Here is a 19,754-nt window from a genome sequence, read left to right on the forward strand (position 1 = left end):
AGTTTTAAAGGTGCTAGGATCCTTGAAGACTGCAGTAAAATAGTAAAAGGAACAAATAAATTAACAAACTACCCAATTAATGAGAAGCACAGATATAAAAAGGCTGCCAAGTAATACCGCTTGAATATATGCAGTATTTTCTCTGTCTCGTGGGCCAATCAAATTGCAGAATTTCTCTCTGACTGGATAAAGCCTTCCAGGTATATCAAATATTGGGCAATTTCCAAAGAATGCAGAAAGCTTGGCTAACTCCATAGTTGCTGACATCACCACCACCTTCAAATGCTCTTTCCTGTTAGGAGACTTCTCCTGAAATAGCTTCTTCAATAACCCAAATAAGATGTCCTGAAAGAAAGGTAAATTTCTAGTAAGTCACAAGTATACCTAAGAGCCAATTTATTTTAAATAATTGCTTTTTGAACCCAAAAATTCTTATTTCAGTAGACTAAAATTCTTGATAAAAAGTTGTCCCAAAAAAGTAAACTGTCTATATATTAAAAAACTCACTGTAGTTAGAGTTCTCTCATGGGCTTCATCCAAAATAATAACACTGAATTTGGTAAGATTTGGATCTGCCAGAATATGTTTCAGTAAACATCCATCAGTCATGTATTTGATTGCTGTTTCCTAATGTTCAAAAAGGAGAGTTTATCAATTTATAGTATCATCAGATTTCACCACTACTTCCCCAACTAAATTTTCCCTAATATACAGACACAAAATATACAGTAATCAAACTAATCTGAATAAATAAAAGAGCACATAAAATAGTCCAACGAAGATGGTAACTTATGAAAAATGTGATCTAGACAGAGATTAGGTGGGTGGTCTGGGACATGGAACCATAAGGTATCAACAAGGAGATATAGGGAAGAGGATTTTGCCCAATGGATAGGGCGTCCGTCTACCACATGGGGGGTCCACGGTTCAAACCCCGGGCCTCCTTGATCTGTGTGGAGCTGGCCCACGTGCAGTGCTGATTCGTGCAAGGAGTGCCCTGCCACGCAGAGGAGCCCCACACGCAAGGAGTGCGCCCCGTAAGGAGAGCCGCCCAGCGCGAAAGAAAGTGCAGCCTGCCCGAGAATGGCGCCATACACACAGAGAGCTGACACAACAAGATGATGTAACCGAAAGAAACACAGATTCCCGGTGCTGCTGATAGGGATAGAAGCGGTCACAGAGAGCTGGGGGGGGAGGGGGGGAATAAATAAAAAATAAATCTTTAAAAAAAAAAAAAAAGGCGATACAATGAAGTCAATGAAAGTGGTACGGTTAATGTAATAGTTAAGGGAACAATGAAATGGGATTCACCCTCATGTCTCAGCCACTATTTTAGAGGATTAAGGGGAAAAGAAAAGCAGAGTTAAAGGTAGAGGAACTAGAAATTGTACACCATCCTCTCATTCTCGCCTTTTCCCTGCCCATTCTCCAATAAATGGTGTCAATCGAGTAGCATTAGAACAAGATAAAAAAAAGATCCAAAGGCTACAGTGCCAGGAATGATATCCACAAAAAAGGGAAGAAAATAAAGAAGAAAACAGGCACCCAGAAGGCAAAGATAACATTTTGGGGAAAGTCATTCTCTGCCACATTTGATGGTCATCCCTACTAAGGATCACTTGTAAATCCATGATTATTTTGTAACTGGTACAGGATTGATCTTGATGGAATATATATTATAATTAAAAAGAAAATGACTTTAAACTCATTAGTGCCATGCATATAAAAGAGGCTCAATAAATATTTGCTTACTGACTGTTAATTCAGTTGTCAGTTTTCCACTGACTTCAAGAATACAAACATAATCTATCCAAGGATCCTTACAGCTAAAAAATGTAGAACAAGAGAATCCTAAGAAAAATAAGCACAACTGTACTTATAAACTATTTGAGGGGGAGGGAGAAAGTAGATTAAATATTAGACTCTTCAGAACTAAAGCATTAACAATGAGCAATAAATATTAAATCTAATCTGAGGCTTTGTTTCCTTAAACCATAAATGGAATTTTGTATTTAAAGTATTTCATTACTTTCTCCATCCTTTCTGTAAACTTAAAGTACTTAAACAATACCAACAAAACTTCTCTACCTTAGAGCTGCAATCATCAAAACGAACTTGGTATCCTACTTTGGATCCCAAAGTGCATTTCATTTCCTCAGCAACCCTCTGAGCAACTGATATGGCAGCTACTTTTCGTGGCTGAGTCACACCAATCATACCATGTTGCAAAAAGCCTGTCAAAACCAGAGGCAAAAAAATGCAAAAATGTTAGCAATTGTTTCTTCCTATTAGAGCCAGACTGTATCTGGTCAATCAAGATAAATTATTCAAATGTCTCCAAACGAAAACCCTAAAAATACATTCTGTATTAAATTTGTACCCTGGAAATTTAAAGTTTTAATTAAAGATAAGAATACATATTAATAACCATTCAAATATAATATGTATATTTTAATGAGGTTGGTTTTTGTGATTTTTCGTTTTGCTGCAATTTCAGTTTAATTTCAGTCGTTTCTAATCCCTAAGAATCATAAAAAAATTCCACATACTCCCTAAAACAAACTTACCTCTACCAAAGAAATAAAACTATATTTAAATATACCATTGTTCATAGATTCTGTAGGCATTTTTTAACATTTAAGATCTCTGAAATGGAGAAGCAACTTAGATGGCACTTTTTTCTTTCTTAATGGCATACAAAATAATGGTGCATCTTAATACATGGCAAATTTGATTTGATGCATTAAAGTTAGAAATATTTATTTATTTTATGTAAATCATATCCAATATAATTTTACTCTTTACCAACCTTATGATAGAAAGTTTTAACACAATGTAGGGAAAAGCACTTCAAGGAAAATTTGTTAACTGACTTGGTGCTAGCAGAGTCATGAAAACAGATACTTACCTGATAGCGCTCTGGAGAAAGAACCAAGAAATACTAGTGATAACATCAACATATTCCTCCTCCCCACCCCCCAATACCATTTCAACACATAATGGCAAGACAATCTCAATCTATAGCAAAGAATTAATATCGACCTGTAATTCTCTTATTTGGGATTATTATGACAGTTAATAATGGAAAATTTTGCCATCCAATTAATTCCTGAATCTGAAATAAGACCATAAAGAAGTAATGGGGACATGGAGAAGGTGTACCAAGAGAAGAATCAGGACAGGAAAAACAGTCAAAAGTAAAATATGACAGTGACAATGGCTGCTAAGGTAATTTTTAAAAATCATGTTTATTTTTTAAATACTACTTTCAGGTGAATGCAATTAAGTAAAGATGTTTTTGTATCTTTTTCTGTAAAGCAAATAGTGGGCATTACTGTGCATTAGCCTTTAAGAACCTATTTTTTTTTTAACACACTCTATACTATCTCAGAATAAAATTACCTGCTTCATACAGATATTTTGGGAGTTGAGTTGTTTTACCACTTCCTGTATTTCCTGTAACAATAAGGAAAGAATTCTCCCTCACAGCTTGAATGAGCTTTTTTCTTTGTTTCTGAATAGGAAAAGTTGGAGTAGTTCCTCCTTCCTGTGATGTGCATCCTTTCTCTTCTGTAATAACCAAAAAACAATTATGCAATTTTAAGTCCCATAAAGATATCTCTGGTTCAATTTCCCAGAAATGAAAAGAGAACGTCCTTAGATTTTAGACCTGGAAGGGATCAGTTCATGACTTATTTAAATAACCTATGTCCAATTCCTAAGGAAAGGTTTATATGCACAGAACAACCTTTTGGTGAAATCTTAACTACTAGCATTTGTTAATGCACGTCTCAAAGTACTTGACAATACAGGCTTAGCACAATGCAACTTATATGCACACGAACTTATGAAGAAGCATAAAATCCACACAATTTTATTAAATAGGTTAAAAAAATAGAAAGCAAAACTGGTATAGAACCAGCAGAAAACTTTCAGCTGAATTAGAAGCTACTTGTGCCATGTCTCTGATTCATAGTTCAAGTTAGGTCCCTCTTCAGAGTGACTGATATCCCAGAAGGCCAAGTGGTGGGTAACCATGGAAACTGGCTCCTGGAAACTGGCTCCCTTCATACCATACCCAAAGGCAGGCTGACGACCCGACGAGGGGGGGGTGGGTATTGGTGGGTGGAGAACAAAGGCTTTATGGGCCTGTAAAGAACAGAATGCGTCTCGGTGTTGGGGTTCACTTCTTTGCCCCACTACAGGGTTTTCACCCAACTTGGATGTGGGACCGCCCCCCTCTAAGTCAAATGCTCACTGCACGCAAAGTTCGCCTTGGGCTTGAAGGGTGAGGAGAACCCTGCGGCCTGCTCCCTGCTCTTCTCTGCCTACCAAAGGCGGACTTTTAAGCCCCCAAACCCCCATGCTTTAACTCCCGCTGGCCTCCTTGGCGTCCCGCGGACCGCACCTCTATCAACGATGGAAACCGCCGAGGGCCGCTCCTCCTGGAGTTCTCTTGACCGCTCACCCTCCTCCTGCCGCCTTGGCGCCCTGCCCGCGACAGCAGGAAACCGGGACATAGACCTAGACCGAAGCGGAGGTGAGCACGTCCACCGATCTGGGAGATGGGAGGAGAAAGGCAGAGACGCGCCCTGATGACGTTACGTGTTTACTTCCGAGCGTGCGACTCGAGGAGAGGGGAGGGGGAGGTGCTCCGTGGCGTGGCGCGCAGCGGCTGAAGGCTCCCCAAATCCCCCGCCACTGCCGCAGCTCGGCTGGGAGCCGAGGTCCCACACTGTTGATTTCCCGCCAATTACCCGGTGAGCGAAGCCATACCCAAGGGTCTGAAGGCCTCCACCTGTTTCTTCTCTTGGGCGCAGAAAGGCGCAGTGACACCTCTTTTCTCGGCTCCGGGGCTTACAGCAACCTATTCTGCCCTCCCACACTGGCTGATGTGTACCTTTGCCAGGAGCTGGAACCATCCTTCGAGTGTCCCACACCACGTTCTCATCTTGCCCTCGTTAAGTAATCTGTGCAAGCCTTAACAGCTGAGTGGAATTTCTAGTTATGTACTAACCAAAACGTAAGTCCTATGTTGTTCATTTCCTTCAGAGGCCTCGACACTTTTAATTTCTTCCTCTGTTTGTTTTATTCCCCTGTCACCTAAACTAGACAGTAAAGCCCACTAGGGAGGGAACTTTCGAATACCACTCACTGTACACCCAGCGCCCAAGCACAGTGATTATGGGTGGGCCCTCACTCAATATTTGTTGAATTTTTTGGATGGATGAATGAATGGTTGATCTTCAGAGGAATTATGTCCACTTTTAATGGATGTAGATTCCTTAGAAACTACAATAGCTGAAAAGTTAAAGTGTTACTACAACAATCACAGGTGGTGTGACTCTGGGGTCAGTGCATTCTGTTCTAGAACCTGACAATTTTGTAAATAGTGTCAGCTGTAACAAACCAATACAATGTTGTTTCTTGGTCTTTTCAAGAAGGTTGAAGGGAAGAAGGTTGGTTCTTGGTCTTTTCAACCATTTCTGCTGTTACAAATAACCAGCATTTAGGACCACAGAAGAGAACTTAAAGCTGTCGCTTCATCACCAACTGAAGGCCTTTATTCTCCTATTTGACAAGGCTTCAAAAGAAGTACCAGAGGGACATTGGATGCCAAGATTTTTTCTGTGCACAATAAAAATGTACTTATACCAACTCCTTTTTTAAAGAATGGAATTAATCAACAACTCCTAAAAGGAAAGCTTAACAGACTTGAAATGAGTTGCAGCTTTCTGATAACTATATCTCAAACCTTGGTACTACAGGAATAGATCTGGGAATAAAGAAGAGCATCCTAGGTTTCTCTTGTCAGTCCAGACGGACATCCCCTAACCTTCTGGATAGAGAACCAAAATATTACAGATTAGAAAACCAAAAAAACAAACAAATGAAAAATTGTACTGGCGATGCATAGATGACTTTGGTAAGTGCTGTATTTCAGTATAGCACAGCTATGTTAGTGCCTTAATAAAATCACTTTATAAGAAAATTAGCAGAATTTTCAAATCCACTGATAGTTACCACTTATTAAGCACTTAATAGTCACACATAAAATATAAATTATTTCATTTATTCCTCACAAAAACCCTGAGAAGTAGATTTTACTACCCCTAATTTTCACATAAGTATTAAGTCTCAGAAACTTGCCCAAGGTGATGAAACAAAGAGGTAACAGGCCAGGATTCAAAGCCAAATTCATAACCACTACACTGTAATGGGAGATAGGATTGTCTTGATCTTGGTGCCTAAACATGGTATTTTCTTTCAGTTTCTAAATTGACAATTACATGACTGATTCCATTCTTGCATGAGAATCACCTAGTGAGAGTATCCAGAAAAAAAACCCTGCAAGTCAGGAATCAAGAAAATTAAAGGTTACATGGACTGGAGTGGACTTACTGGTATTCTACTATAAATTTATTGTGATTCTAGTAATGGAAAAAACTATACCATTGATGTGGAGACAGTGGCCACTGAAGTCAGGGAGACAGAAGAAGAAGTGTAATATGGGGGCATTTTCAGGACTTGGAATTGATCTGAATGACATTGAAATGACAGATACAGGCCATTATATATCCTGCTATCATCTACAGAATTGAGTGGGAGAGAGCGTAAACTACAATGTAAACTATAATCCATGCTTAGTAGCAATGCTCCAAAATGTGTTCATCAATTGCAATGAATGTACCACTCTAATGAAAAAAGTTGTTAACGTGGGGAAAATTGGGAGGTGTGGAAAGTGGGGCATATGAGAATCTCTTATTTTTTTTATGTAACATTTTATGTAATCTAAGTATCTTTTAAAAATAAATTTAAAATGTATTTAAAAAAAAGAATTAAAAGTAAAAAACTCAAATGTTGTGTAACATTGTTCACTTTAAAACCAAGCGTATTTAAAACATGTTACCATTAATAACCCTGTGCCCAGGGCTACTCCAAATTGCAAGACCAACAATTATTTCCTGCCCAGTGAGTTTACAAATTACAGTGGCAAACAAGACACAGATACAGAGTAAAAATAGGAAATTCATAGGTTGAATCTGGGAGGAAAGGTCAGCATTTCCAGCAACAATGAATCTATTTCCCATTATTTTAGGATCACAAGAAAAACCTGTAAGAAATTATATTTAAAGAAGTGTGAGAAGTATGGATTGCACCCTGCTGCTACTGCTTCTTAAGCAGTCTTTAAAAATTGTTCTTGGGAAGTGGATATGGCTCAACAGATAGAGCATCCACCTACCACATGGGAGGTCCAGGGTTCAAACCCTGGGCCTCCTGACCCGTGTGATGAGCTGGCCCATGCACAGTGCTGATGCACACAATGAGTGCCCTGCCACGCAGGGATGTCCCCTGTGTAGGCAAGCCCCACACACAAGGAGTGTATCCCGTAAGGAGAGCTAACCCTTGCGAAAAAAGTGCACCCTGCCCAGAGTGGTACCGCACACACAGAGAGCTGATGCAGCAAGATGACGCAACAAAAAGAGACAGACTCCTGGTGCCGCTGACAAGAATACAAGCAGACACAGAAGAACACACAGCAAATGGATACAGAGAGCAGACAACTGGGGTGGTGGGGGGGGGGGGGGGGAGCGCAGAAGGGGAGAGAAATAAATAAAAAATAAATCTTAAAAAAAAAAGTCCTTGAATCAAGGCAATCTGTTTCTGAGCATCTAAAAGAGATAGGAAGAAGACTTAATATTAAAATACAAAAGTTAATAGTATTTTTAAGTCATCTCCAGGAAAGGAAGGAAAGTGTAGGAACATTGTTCCAATGGTTAAAAGGAATAAGTGGAATAGAGAGGGAAATTATCAAAGATATTAATTCAGTAATAAACCAGAAAGTTAAAGAGTACTAGACAATTAGTGCTATGGAGAAATCACTTAATAACAGGAAGCCACAAATAGAGTGAGCAATGGTGTCAAACACATGGATTTTATTTTTTTAATTCATGGATTTGTCCAAAACAGAGTTGGTTGGGTCGAGAGACGCAGACAGAAGCCAGTTTGCAAGTGGTTGAGAAGAGAATTAGAGAGCAAATTGAAAATGTACCTAATATATTTGGAGATGTCTGGTTAATATCAATTAAGGAAACTGAAAGGGAGAGAAAGGAATAGCCAGAAAAAAAGATGCCTTTTCTACAGTGTCTATATGATGCTTAAAAGAAGACTTCATCAGTGACTTTATTGGAGTACAATTAAAAGACAGATTTAGTAGGAGAACCAGTCTAGCTCAGTGGTTGAGTGCCAGCTTCCCACAAATGAGGTCCCGGGTTCAATCCCCAGCCCTGGTTCCTTTAAAAAAAAAAAAAAAAGATATGTTTTTGAGTGCACCCTGCAGATGAACTTTCCACAGGATAGGCTGCTGCGTGCGGTTTTCCGGAGTCTCCTGCACCCGCATCACTCTGTAGCAGAGCAGAGAACTGCGGTTCTGGGAGCCTGCGCCCACGGGGAAAATAGAGAAAAGTAAACCTCCATCACCCACAACCGAAGGCCCCAGCTTGCAGCCTGACTTACCCCCTAAAGAGGCTACGGGGTCCCAGAGGCCCAAGAATCTGATGCAGACCCTCATGGAAGACTATGCAACACACATATATAAAGGGCCGGAGAGAATGGATGATAGTAGTGTCCTTGAGGCCACTCAAGGCAGAAAAGAGCACTCTGGTCTTGCTCTGCGAGGCAGGGATCTAAGCCAACCAGGAGGAAGAGGACAATAGACTTCCTCTGATTCAGGAAGCTTCTTTGGTGCTTGGAATGCCAAGAAACCAAGAAATGAAGGAATTAAAGCATTTTAATAGAGTATTTATTAAAGTACAAACCAACTTAGCAATCCTTAGGTAGACCAGAAGCAATCCTTAGGTAGACGATGAAAAATATGAAAAATAAAGTGATAAGGAAATCCACTCATCAAACTCTGACACCCAGGAGTCAAACAAGAAATGATTTTTTTTTTTTTTTTTTTGCCTGAGTTACTCAACTAATTGTCTTGATTTGGACCAATCCACAAATGTTCAAAAAGGAAATGTTGCAAGCAAATCAACATGGCTGTTATAGGTAAAACTGAGTCCAGCCTCACTGGGTGATGAGAAAGAACAAGTGGTAGAAATGGTGCCATTTAGAGAACAGAAGTGCCCAGGCCAGTGCAGTCTACAGGCATACATTTCTCTGTACCTGCTTCATACCCACCACTTACAACATCAGAGGTATTGGGTTAGCTCTGTTAATTTCAGCAGCCATAAAATGAATAAAATGAATGATGTTTCTCTCCATATCTGCCCAGAGGAGGCAGTTATGATTCCATTTCTCTTCCATTTGATTGTTTTTAATTGGGAGCGGTTAATGATTGTAATACATGAAATCCTTATTTTTAAGACAATGTTTCTTCATGTTGCAAACAATCTATTCTACATTAGGAAGTTGAGGAAGGGGGAGAAACCTAAACCAAATGGATTATTTTAGGTTTAGGATCTTGTCTGTTTATAATATTGATTGATCTGCCAGTTATGAGAACACGTTTTCATAATTACATTTCTTCACACAAAAACTGTATTTAGTGGGTAGCAACTATTTTAATGATGGAATGGGGGAACATATACTAGTATAATATCTGTACACATTGAACAGCTTGGTTCAAGATAGTAGGGATATTTTTAGAATGGCAATAATTGAAAAAAGGGTGACTCTGCCTTAGAGAGATAGATGACAAGAAATTTTAAAAAGTGCTCACAACTATATTTTATAGTATAAAGTGGGCCTTAGAGGTAGTAGTAGGAAGAATGATGGAAGAGTTTGGATCAATCAGAAAGGAAAAATTAAAGATCATAAAGGTAGAGAGAGAAAAAGTGAGTGAGAGAGAGTAGGAAAATAAGGAAGTAAGAGATGAGATATTTTGCTGAGCAACCAGTGATTTTCAGGATGATACAGAGAAGAATATAGCCTGGAAATTTAAGTGCAAGCTTGGAATGAGCTACAAATCCTAAAGATGGTTTGTGTGTGTGTAAGTATGTGCACATGCTCTTTTTTGTGTTTGTGTAAAATGTGTATGTCCACATGTGAGAATGTATATGTGAAAATTAAAATTCCAGAATGATTGTGGGACATGAGCATATAGTTATTTCCACCAAAGTTATTCGCAAGTTTCAGGAGGGAGTGAGAATTTTTTTTTTTTTTAATGAAAAGGAATTTAAAGGCATTGCGCTGATGCAGTGTTAAATTGACCTAACATGATATTTGCATGAGTCACAGTTGCAAAGTTTTGAAGAGTTTTGTAATTTGACATGTAGGAAAGTATCATATTTATTGTCATACTTTTATTCATGCTTAGTATACTATAGAGGGTGCCAGCTTTACTCTGTCATTTATTTTTTTAAAGATTTATTTTTTTATTAAAGTCTCTCCCCTTCCCCCCCCCCACCCCTGTTGTCTGCTCTCTGTCCATTCACTGTGTGTTCTTCTGTGTCTGCCTGCATTGTTGTCAGCAGCACTGGAAATCTGTCTCTTTTTGTTGCCTCATCTTGCTGCGTCAGCTCTTCGTGTGTGCAGCGCCACTCCTGGGCAGGCTGCGCTTTTTTTCACTCAGGGCAGCTCTCCTTCACGGGTGCACTCCTTGCACATGGGGCTCCCCTATGCAGGGGACACCCTGCGTGGCAGGGCACTTCTTACACACATCAGCACTGCACGTGGGGCAGCTCACCACACGGTCCAGGAAGCCCTAGGTTTGAACCCTGGACCTCTTATGCGGTAGGCAGATGAGCCAAATCCACTTCCCCTTTCTGTTGTTTAAAGCAATATGATAAGGGTGTTCAATAATTGCATGCCCTAAATTTCTAGATGACAAAAATTTTCAATCCTGGACATGAGAGAAAAACTGTCCAGCCTTTTTTTCCCTGTTTGCTTTAAAACTGACCTTAAAAAGCTCAGATTGTTGAAGAATGGTGGCTCATCTTATGTTTTTTGTATTTGTGTCTAATACATATTTTAACATAATAGATATAATGCATCGTGTAGCTGTAGTTTTCTGGAAAAGTTAATCATCTAGGAATTGTTTTTCAGATCTTCAATAACATTTTTCTTTAAATTAAAAAAAGCAATAATGAAGTCAGACTGCACTAAAATTCATTTTTCTTTAAATATTGTTAAATATTTAAATACAAGCTCTAATATATTATTCTTACATGTAGCAATTTCACAAAATTTGTGTCTAGATGTTATGCACATTGTTTTTTGCTTCTTTCATTAGACTAAAGGCAAATGGTAGACAAAAAGTTAAGATGGAACTAATAACTTACAAGGGTCCTTTTCAACTGCCAAGGGAACCTGTAATTTGAAGCCAAATTCTACTGATGCAACCAAAATAGCATATGGGCAGTTGGCACCATCTTTATATGTTTTATTCTTCTGAATACCTGAATGAATATTTTTTAAAAATGTGCTAGCCATTGGGGACACAAAACAAATAAGATCCCTGCTGCAAGGTATTCGTTTTTGAGCAGGGAAGGCTGGCATGGAGACAAACGTTTCCAAGAAAATGGGGTCCAAGTTCGAGTTGAAGTCCTGCTAGGTAAAATAGGAGTACTAAGGAAAGAAGATGACCTTTGCCAGAGGATTTCCAGCCAGTGGTCTTAGAAGCCTGGAATGAAGTCTGAACAATAAGGACATACAAGGACAAGAACAGCTGAGGTAGCAGTAGCAGTATCCCAGGACACAACTGGCAGTGAGGGTGGCTGGAGAGCAAGGTAGGTCTCTGGGTTGCACACAAACATAAAATGAGCTACATGTTTTCTAGACTCAAAAGTCTTGTAGAGACCATAGAGATGATGTGGGCCACTAGTCCTCATGACTTACCTGAAGGTTTTTGTTTTGTTTTGAAGGAAACCGTGTACCCACATTAAACCTACATTTGAGAAGAGAATTTGCAGCCAAAGGAAAGCTTGGGAGGCCACACAATTAATTGAAAAGCTTTAGAGACAAGCTAACTGGACATTAACTATAGACAATTGAACCAAAAGCATTCATTGCTTAAGGAATAGCGTAGAATTTTAGAACTGGGTCCTTTGGTCCATCCATCATGTTTCCATGACCCTCCGTAGTCACAAAGCTGCTTAATTGTGTCCTGTACATCTCTGACTTTTGCTAGTCCCCCAAGGCTGCCTACGAGATGACTGTTGTTTATTTCCTTGCCCAACCCAATTATAATCCTATTACGATATAAATTACAGTTCCAAAAGAAGTGTCATATTTTCACTACGATCTTGGGGTTTTTAACCTCGTGAGAAGCAGATGTGGCTCGAGTGATTGAGCTCCCACCTACCACATGGGAGGTCCCTGTTTCAGCTCCTGGTGCCTTCTAAAGAAGACAGCGAGGGAAGTGGACTTGGCCCAGCGGTTAGGGTGTCCGTCTACCACATGGGAGGTCTGCAGTTCAAACCCCAGGCCTCCTTGACCCGTGTGGAGCTGGCCCATGTGCAGTGCTGATGCACGCAAGGAGTGTCCCCGTGTAGGGGAGCCCCATGTGCAAGGAGCGCACCCTGTAAGGAGAGCCGCCCAGTGCCAAAGAAAGTGCAGCCTGCCTAAGAATGGCACCGCCCACACGGAGAAATGACACAACAAGATGACACAGCAAAAAGAAACAGATTCCCATGCCGCTGACAACAACAGAAGCAGACAAAGAAGACTCAGCAACACACAGAACAGACAACCGGGGTGGGGGGGAAGGGGAGAGAAATAAATAAATAAATCTTAAAAAAAAAAAAGAAGATAGCGAGTTGGCGCAATGGGCAGGCATGGCAAGCTGGCGCAACAAGGCAACACAACAAGAAACACAAGAAAAACATAATACAGACCCAACAAAGCAGGGAACAGAGGTGGCTCAAGCAATTAGGTACCTCCCTCCCATGTTGGAAGTCCCCAGTTCAGTTCCCGGTTCCTCCTAAAGAAACAAGGAAGATGAACAGACACAGCAAGTACAAACAACTGGGGGGGAGGGGAGTGGAGGGGGAAAAATAAATAAAATAAATCTTAAAAAAAAATTAGGCCACTGCTTTGTACATAGCTCTTTGCTTGGCTCTGGAATCCCAAATAAACTCCTTTGAGATGGGACAGAGCCCTGGAGGAGAAGCATCCCTGCCTCACCCATTTAGAGAAAGAGACTTGTGAAAAACTGTGCCTCTGAGGCTCTGTGATGCTTTTGTTCCCCCACCCCCCAAAATAGCTTCCAGTTTGCTACTACTCTCAACTATAACAAATGTTTAGATTCTGTAGATAGACGTTAAGAGCTTTACTGAAAGTATTTCTTTCCGCAGCATTTATGGCTGCTAACTTTCCCCCAGAGCTAATTAAACGCAAACATGCCTTGGCTTTCTCATCCAGAAAATACGGAAACAGAATCTGTCAGTGGCAGGAGGCCGGGTTGAGTGATGCAATTCAAATTCCCTGCCTCTTTAACCCTATGCATGCTGCCATTCTGAGCAACCACAAGGGAGCTGCATATATATTAGATCAATGTACACATATATATGCACATATATACACACACACCCATATACATATAGCATAACAAGGAATACTGAACCAATCACTTGTCTCTGAAGACAAATCATTAAAAATGTTTTTTTCCCAACTAAAGAATGGATTTAGTTAAACTATATATATTTTTTAAATAGCATAAACTGTATATAGTGACCCTATACAGTTTTAGTTACAGAACCAACTTCTGAATTTTCAGTATTCAGTGAGCTGCCAATTTTTATTTTGTGTTGCCCTTTACCCAAATGACTTTTTTTTTGGGGGGGGGAAGGGGAGGAGGAGGGGGAAAAAAAGCAGTAATACTGTGTTTGAAAATTATCCTCTCTATCTGGCTTTCCTGTGAATGTCAGCCTTCTTAAATATTATTAATCTGCTTCAGTTTTTTAGTGATTGTGAGGCATTCAATGCAAGCACACAATTATTTTCTCATTAAGGAAAAAAATATGTTTAGGAGAATTGAAATATGGAAGTACTAATGAGGGAGAAATAACTTCACTTTTTGAGACAGGATGTAGGACTGGAGGAGAGAGAGCAAATCTTTTAGTCAAGTGAGGTGTTATAATAATGCATTTGTGGTAGGTTTGTATTCCAAAGTATGAATCTGGTTGTTTCTATTTCCCTCCCCTTTTTCTATCTCACTGGTAAACCAGCCTTCATTAAAGCACAAAGATCCAAGGAAACTGCTGGCCTAAATACCAGACCCGAGCCTCCTGTGCGTGTTTGAAGAACTTGTCACATCCTTTGTCAGATGGGTAAGACTGAGCCAGGAAAAGGGAGAATGGAATGAAAAAGAAAGGATTGACAGGATAGAGTCCTCAAAGAAGGAGGATCTTTTGTTAGAAAGTCTAATGGAAGGGATTCAAGGAAATGGACCGTCTTCAAATGTGAACCTCTCTCCCTCACCCCCCCCTGCTTAAAAAATAAAGCAAAATTTTAAAACTATGACCAGTCTGAAGCTCTTCATTTTCTCCCCTCTGAATTTAGTTTGGGAGGTGTTTTTAATCCAAAACTCTGAAAGTGAAGTGAATAGAGCCAAGTTACCCCTTAACTTTTTTTCCCCATTTTTTTATTTATCTTTTTTTTTTCAAGATACGTAGATCACACAATACCCCTTAACTTTTTATAATTCTGTCTAGCGACAAGTCCACTGGCATTGTTTCTTCTCTGCTTTTAAGTCTGTGTTTTGAGTATGTTTTCTTTTGTCTTTAAAATCTGATTTCAAGTTCTTCCAGACTCAAGAGATAGTTATGGGAAGCAGATTTGGCTCAACTAATAGAGCATCTGCCTACCACATAGGAGGTCCAGGGTTCAAACCCAGGGCCCCCTGACCCATGTGGTGTGCTGGTCCATGCGCAGTGCTGATGAGAGCAAGGAGTGCCGTGCCACGCAGTGATGTCCCCGCGTAGGGGAGCCCCAAGCGCAAGGAGTGCGCCCTGTAAGGAGAGCCATCCAGCGCGAAAGAAAGTACAGCCTTCCGGGAATGGTGCCGCACACACGGAGAGCTGACACAGCAAGATGACACAACAAAAAGAAACACAGATTCCCATGCCGCTGACAACAACAGAAGCAGACAAAGAAGAACATGCAACAAATAGACACAGAGAACAGACAACTGGGGAGGGAGGTGGGAAGGGGAGAGAAATAAAATAAATAAATCTTAAAAAAAAATTCACTTTTCAATCCAAAAGTAAAAGACATCATCGTATTTTTTTTTTCTTTAAGGAGGTACAGAAATTGAACCTGGGACCTTGTAAATGGGAAGGAGGCACTCAAACTACTGAGCTACACCTCTCCCCTCTTTTTTTTTTTAAGATTTATTTTTTATTTATTTCTCTCCTTCCCCCGTCCCAGTTGTCTGTTCTCTATGTCCATTTGCTGTGTGTTCTTCTGTATCTGCTTGTATTCTTGTCAGTGGCACTGGGAATCTGTGTCTCTTTTTGTTGCGTCATCTTGATGCATCAGCTCTCCATGTGTGCAAAGCCACTCCTAGGCAGGCTGTTCACTTTTTTGAGCAGGGCAGCTCTCCTTACAGGTTGTGGGGCTCCCCTATGCAAGGAACAACCCTGCATGTCAGGGCACTCCTTGCGTGCATCAGCACTGCATGTGGGCCAGCTCACCACATGGGTCAGGAGGCCCTGGGTTTGAACCCTGGACCTCCCATGTGGTAGGCAGATGCTCTATTAGTTGAGCCAAATCTGCTCCCCCCCTCTTTCTTTTTTAATCATTTGTTTCAGGTGTCCAAATAGCAAAATTTGAATAAAAATCACAGTCAATCACCATGCACTTGTTTATCAATGATATTATCTAATTGGAAAGTTAATTGAAATCGAGAAACTCCTACTCATTGTCAATGAAAATTGATGCTTTATAGTGCACCTGAACATAAAAGCATATAATCTTGAGTAAATTTGTGGAATTCCCATTACTCTATTAGTAAAATATGGCCTCTTTCAAGTGAAAGTTCAATGATTACTCTAATTTCCTATCTGAAATCATCCTTGTAAATATTCAGTGAATATTAGAATGTATACCTTTTATATGGACCTTTTTTACAGCCATACAAAGGCATAAAACAATGTGTAAAATATGGTTGTTCCCTTCAATGAGATATATATATATGTAGTCAAGGAAATAAAATAGAGGAAGAAAGTCTACATAGAGTAACGTAGAAGGCTTCTTGGAGTTAGTGGCATTTGAACTGAGTTTTGAAAGTTGGGAAGAATCCAGTAAATTCTAGAGAAACATATTCTGGATACAGGAAATCTCACAAAGGCACTAATGGAGTGCTCAAGATATTAATTATGGGTTATAGAGAAATCTGCAAAATTAATGTTCTATATCTGATGATGGTCTCTGTAAATCTTTCAGTTCCCTGAAGGTGGCAAGCTGGGTTTATGTGAGAAATTTAAGCATAAACATTATTTGAAAGAAAAATGAAACAGTACTATTTCTCTGAAAATAAACTTTCAATGACATTTAACTCAAAATAACAGTTAAGTAAGGGGGGCGGGCGCACATGGGCTCCCCCAGACACGCAGCTCTGAGGGGCTCCTATCCCTGGCCAGGCAGCCCAGCCACTCCCCTCCCAACCCAGCGCAGGTCGAACCCGCGCTCTGAGGCTGCTTAGGGCGCCGATGGGGCGGGGCCTCGCGGGCACCGCCCTCAGGGACTGCCCGGGAAGGAGTGTGCTGCGTAGATCCACACCGAGGTCGTGCGGTGCCCGCGCAGGAGCTTCGCAGAGGGCGTGGGGCATTCGAAGATACTCTGCTTATTTCCTAGGCGACAAGAACTGGTGGCCAGAAATTCTCCATGTCTAGTCCCAAGATCGTTGCGAGAGAGATCTTCGACTCTGGTGGAAATCCCACTATTGAGGTTGATGTCTTCAGCCCAAAAATTCTCTTTAGAGTTGCCGTGCCTGGTGGTGCCCAATTGGCATCTATAAGGCCTTAGAGCTCCGCGGCAGTGACAAGACACGCTATATGGGGAAAGGCGTCTCAACGACTCTTGAGCACATTGGTAAAACTTGAGCCTGCAGTGATTCGCAAGAAACTGAACTTCGTGGAACAGGAAAAGATTGGCAAACTGATGATAGAGATTGATAGAAGTAAAAATCTAATTTTGGTGCAAATACCCTTCTGGGAGTGTCCCTTGCTATCTGCAAGGCTGGAGCAGTTGATAAGGGGTCTTTCTATACCATCATGTTGCTGACTTGACCGACTGTTCTGGAGTCATCCTGCAGGTTCCCACTTTCAGTGTTATCAACAGTGGCTCTCATGCTGGCAACAACCTGGCCTTGCAGGAGTTCATGATCTTCCCCATTAGCCAGCAAACTTCAGGGAAGCCATGTGCATTGGAGCAGAGTTTTACCACAATCTGAAGGAGAAATATGGGAAAGATGCCACCATCACGGGAGATGAAAGCTGATTTGCTCCTAACATCCTGGAGAAGAAGCCCTGGCACTGCTTAAGAATGCAATTGGAAAACCTGGCTACACTGACAAGGTCCTAACTAGCATTAAGCTGCTGCCTCTGATGATGCCAGCAAGTGCATCAGACCTGACAAGTTGGCAGACCCGTGTGAGTCTTTCATGAAGAACTACCCAGAAGACCCTTTTTGACCAAAGTGACTGGGAAGCTTGGAGGAATTTCACCTCTAGTGCAGGAATCCAGGTGGTGGGGGATGACCTCACAGTGGCCAACCCAGAGCTAATTGCCAAGGCTGTGAGTGAGAAATCACTCAACTGCCTTCTGTTAAAGTAAACAACAAGGGCACTGTGACTGAGTCTCTAGGCGTGCAAGCTGGCCCAGTCTAACCAGTGGGGCGTCCTGTGTCTCATCACCTAGGGAAACTGAAGAGACCTTCGTTGCCTGCCCGGTGGTGGGGCTTTGCACTGAGCAGATCAAGCCGGGTGCACTTTGCTGATCTGAGCGCTTGCTTGGCCAGCTACAGCCAGCTTCTCTGAATTGAAGAGGAACTGGGCAGCAGGCTAAGTTTACTGGCAAGGGGTTCGTAAGTCCTCTAACCAAGTAAGCTCTGGGCTGGCGAGCCCTGAGCCCTTCACTCATTAGCTAAGTAGACCTGGGCTCCTGATATGAAGGGGCAGCTTGATGCTCTAGACCAGTACTTGGAGGGGCCTCTGGTAGTTAACTCCCTTTCCCACCCCTGCGATGTTCTCACGGCTTCATGAGAACTGCTGCAGAAGCCATACCTGACTATCTGGAGTCCTGTTAGAAACCTCGGCTTTGTAATCATGTGATTGACCCAAATCATTGTTTTTTCTCACTTTGCTTTCCAAGTGTCTGGGCCATGTATACTTACAGTGAAATCCCAGGGGTATCACTGGAAGGTCCCCAGGGATTTTATGTGCAAAATTAAAAAGTATCAGTAACTGTAAAAAAAAAAAAGTGGAAAAAATAAAAAGTTATTAAATGAGCAACCAATTAAATACCTAGTGAGTATTACTTATTTTAAGGTATTATACATACATTTTGCATTGAAAGTACTTTTCATTTTAATATTTAGGTTGGTGCAAAAATAATTGTGGTTTTGCATTGTTGAAATTTGCCTTTTGATATTGGCATACATTCTTAAATGTGGTTATGTTATACATCATTTTAATATGCATTTCTTGCTTTATGTTTTTTTCTTAATGACTTATTACTTTCTATTTTATATTTATTTTAGACTATGGAAATGATGTTAGACAAAAAGCATATTTGAGCAATTTTCTTATTTGAGTTCAAAATGGGTCATAAAGCAACGGCGACAACTTGCAACATCAACAATGCATTTGGCCCAGGAACTGCTAATCAATGTACAGTGCGGTGGTGGTTTAAGAAGTTTTGCAAAGGAGACTTGCAAGAGCCTTGAAGATAAGGAATGTAGTGGCCAGCCATTGGAAGTTGACAATGACCAATCTAGAGCAGTCACTGAAGCTGATCCTCATAAACTACACGAGGGGTTGCCGAAGAACTCAACGTTGATCATTCTACAGTCATTCGGCATTTGAAGCAAATTGGAAAGGTGAAAAAGCTCGATAAGTGGGTGCCTCACGAACTGATCAAAAATTTAAAAAATCATTTTGAAGTGTCACCTTCTCTTATTCTATGCGACAACAACCAATCACTTCCCAATCGGATTGTGATGTGTGATGAAAAACGGATTTTATATGACAACTGGTGACGACCAGCTCAGTGGTTGGACTGAGAAGAAGCTCCAAAGCACTTCCCAAAGCCAAACTTGCACCAAAAAAAGGTCATGGTCACTGTTTGGCAGTCAGCTGCCACTACAGCTTTCTCTCTTTTTTTGTCTTTATTCATTTTTTTAATATTACATTAAAAAAATGTGAGGACCCCATATACCCCCCACCCTCCTCACCCCACTCCTCCCTCATAGCAACATTCTCCTCCATCATCATGAGACATTCATTGCATTTGGTGAATACATCTCTGAGCATGGTTGCACCTCATGGTCAATGGTCCACATCATAGCCCACACTCTCCCACGTTCCATCCAGTGCACTACAGCTTTCTGAATCCTGGCAAAACCATTACATCTAAGAAGTGTGCTCAGCAGTTTGATGAGATGCACCAAAAACTGCAATGCCTGTAGCCACTATTAATCAATAGAAAGGGCCCAATTCTTCTCCATGATAATGCCCAACTGCATATTATACAACCAATGCTTCAAAAGTTGAACAAATTGGGCTACAAAGTTTTGCCTCATCCACC

The 19,754-nt window shown here is 40.8% G+C and overlaps 1 protein-coding gene and 1 pseudogene across 1 annotated transcript in view; one reads left to right on the top strand and one right to left on the bottom strand.

The window, feature by feature from the left end:
• Positions 1-5,018, bottom strand: part of DHX40 (DEAH-box helicase 40) — a 66,081-nt gene extending 61,063 nt beyond the window's left edge. Inside the window, exons 1-5 of the mRNA XM_004457610.4 lie at positions 4,409-5,018; positions 3,403-3,570; positions 2,089-2,234; positions 508-627; positions 118-345 (exon numbers count right to left, since the gene is read on the bottom strand). Of these exons, the coding sequence (XP_004457667.2) occupies positions 118-345; positions 508-627; positions 2,089-2,234; positions 3,403-3,570; positions 4,409-4,520 (774 nt within the window). The 5' untranslated portion in view covers positions 4,521-5,018. The remainder of the gene's footprint in view (positions 1-117; positions 346-507; positions 628-2,088; positions 2,235-3,402; positions 3,571-4,408) is intronic.
• An 11,815-nt stretch (positions 5,019-16,833) lies between these two features.
• LOC101447387 (alpha-enolase-like) lies at positions 16,834-18,054 on the top strand (annotated as a pseudogene).
• Positions 18,055-19,754: the final 1,700 nt, after the last annotated feature.

This window comes from Dasypus novemcinctus, chromosome 21 (genome assembly GCF_030445035.2).
Source record: "Dasypus novemcinctus isolate mDasNov1 chromosome 21, mDasNov1.1.hap2, whole genome shotgun sequence".
NCBI classification, from domain to species: Eukaryota; Metazoa; Chordata; class Mammalia; order Cingulata; family Dasypodidae; genus Dasypus; species Dasypus novemcinctus.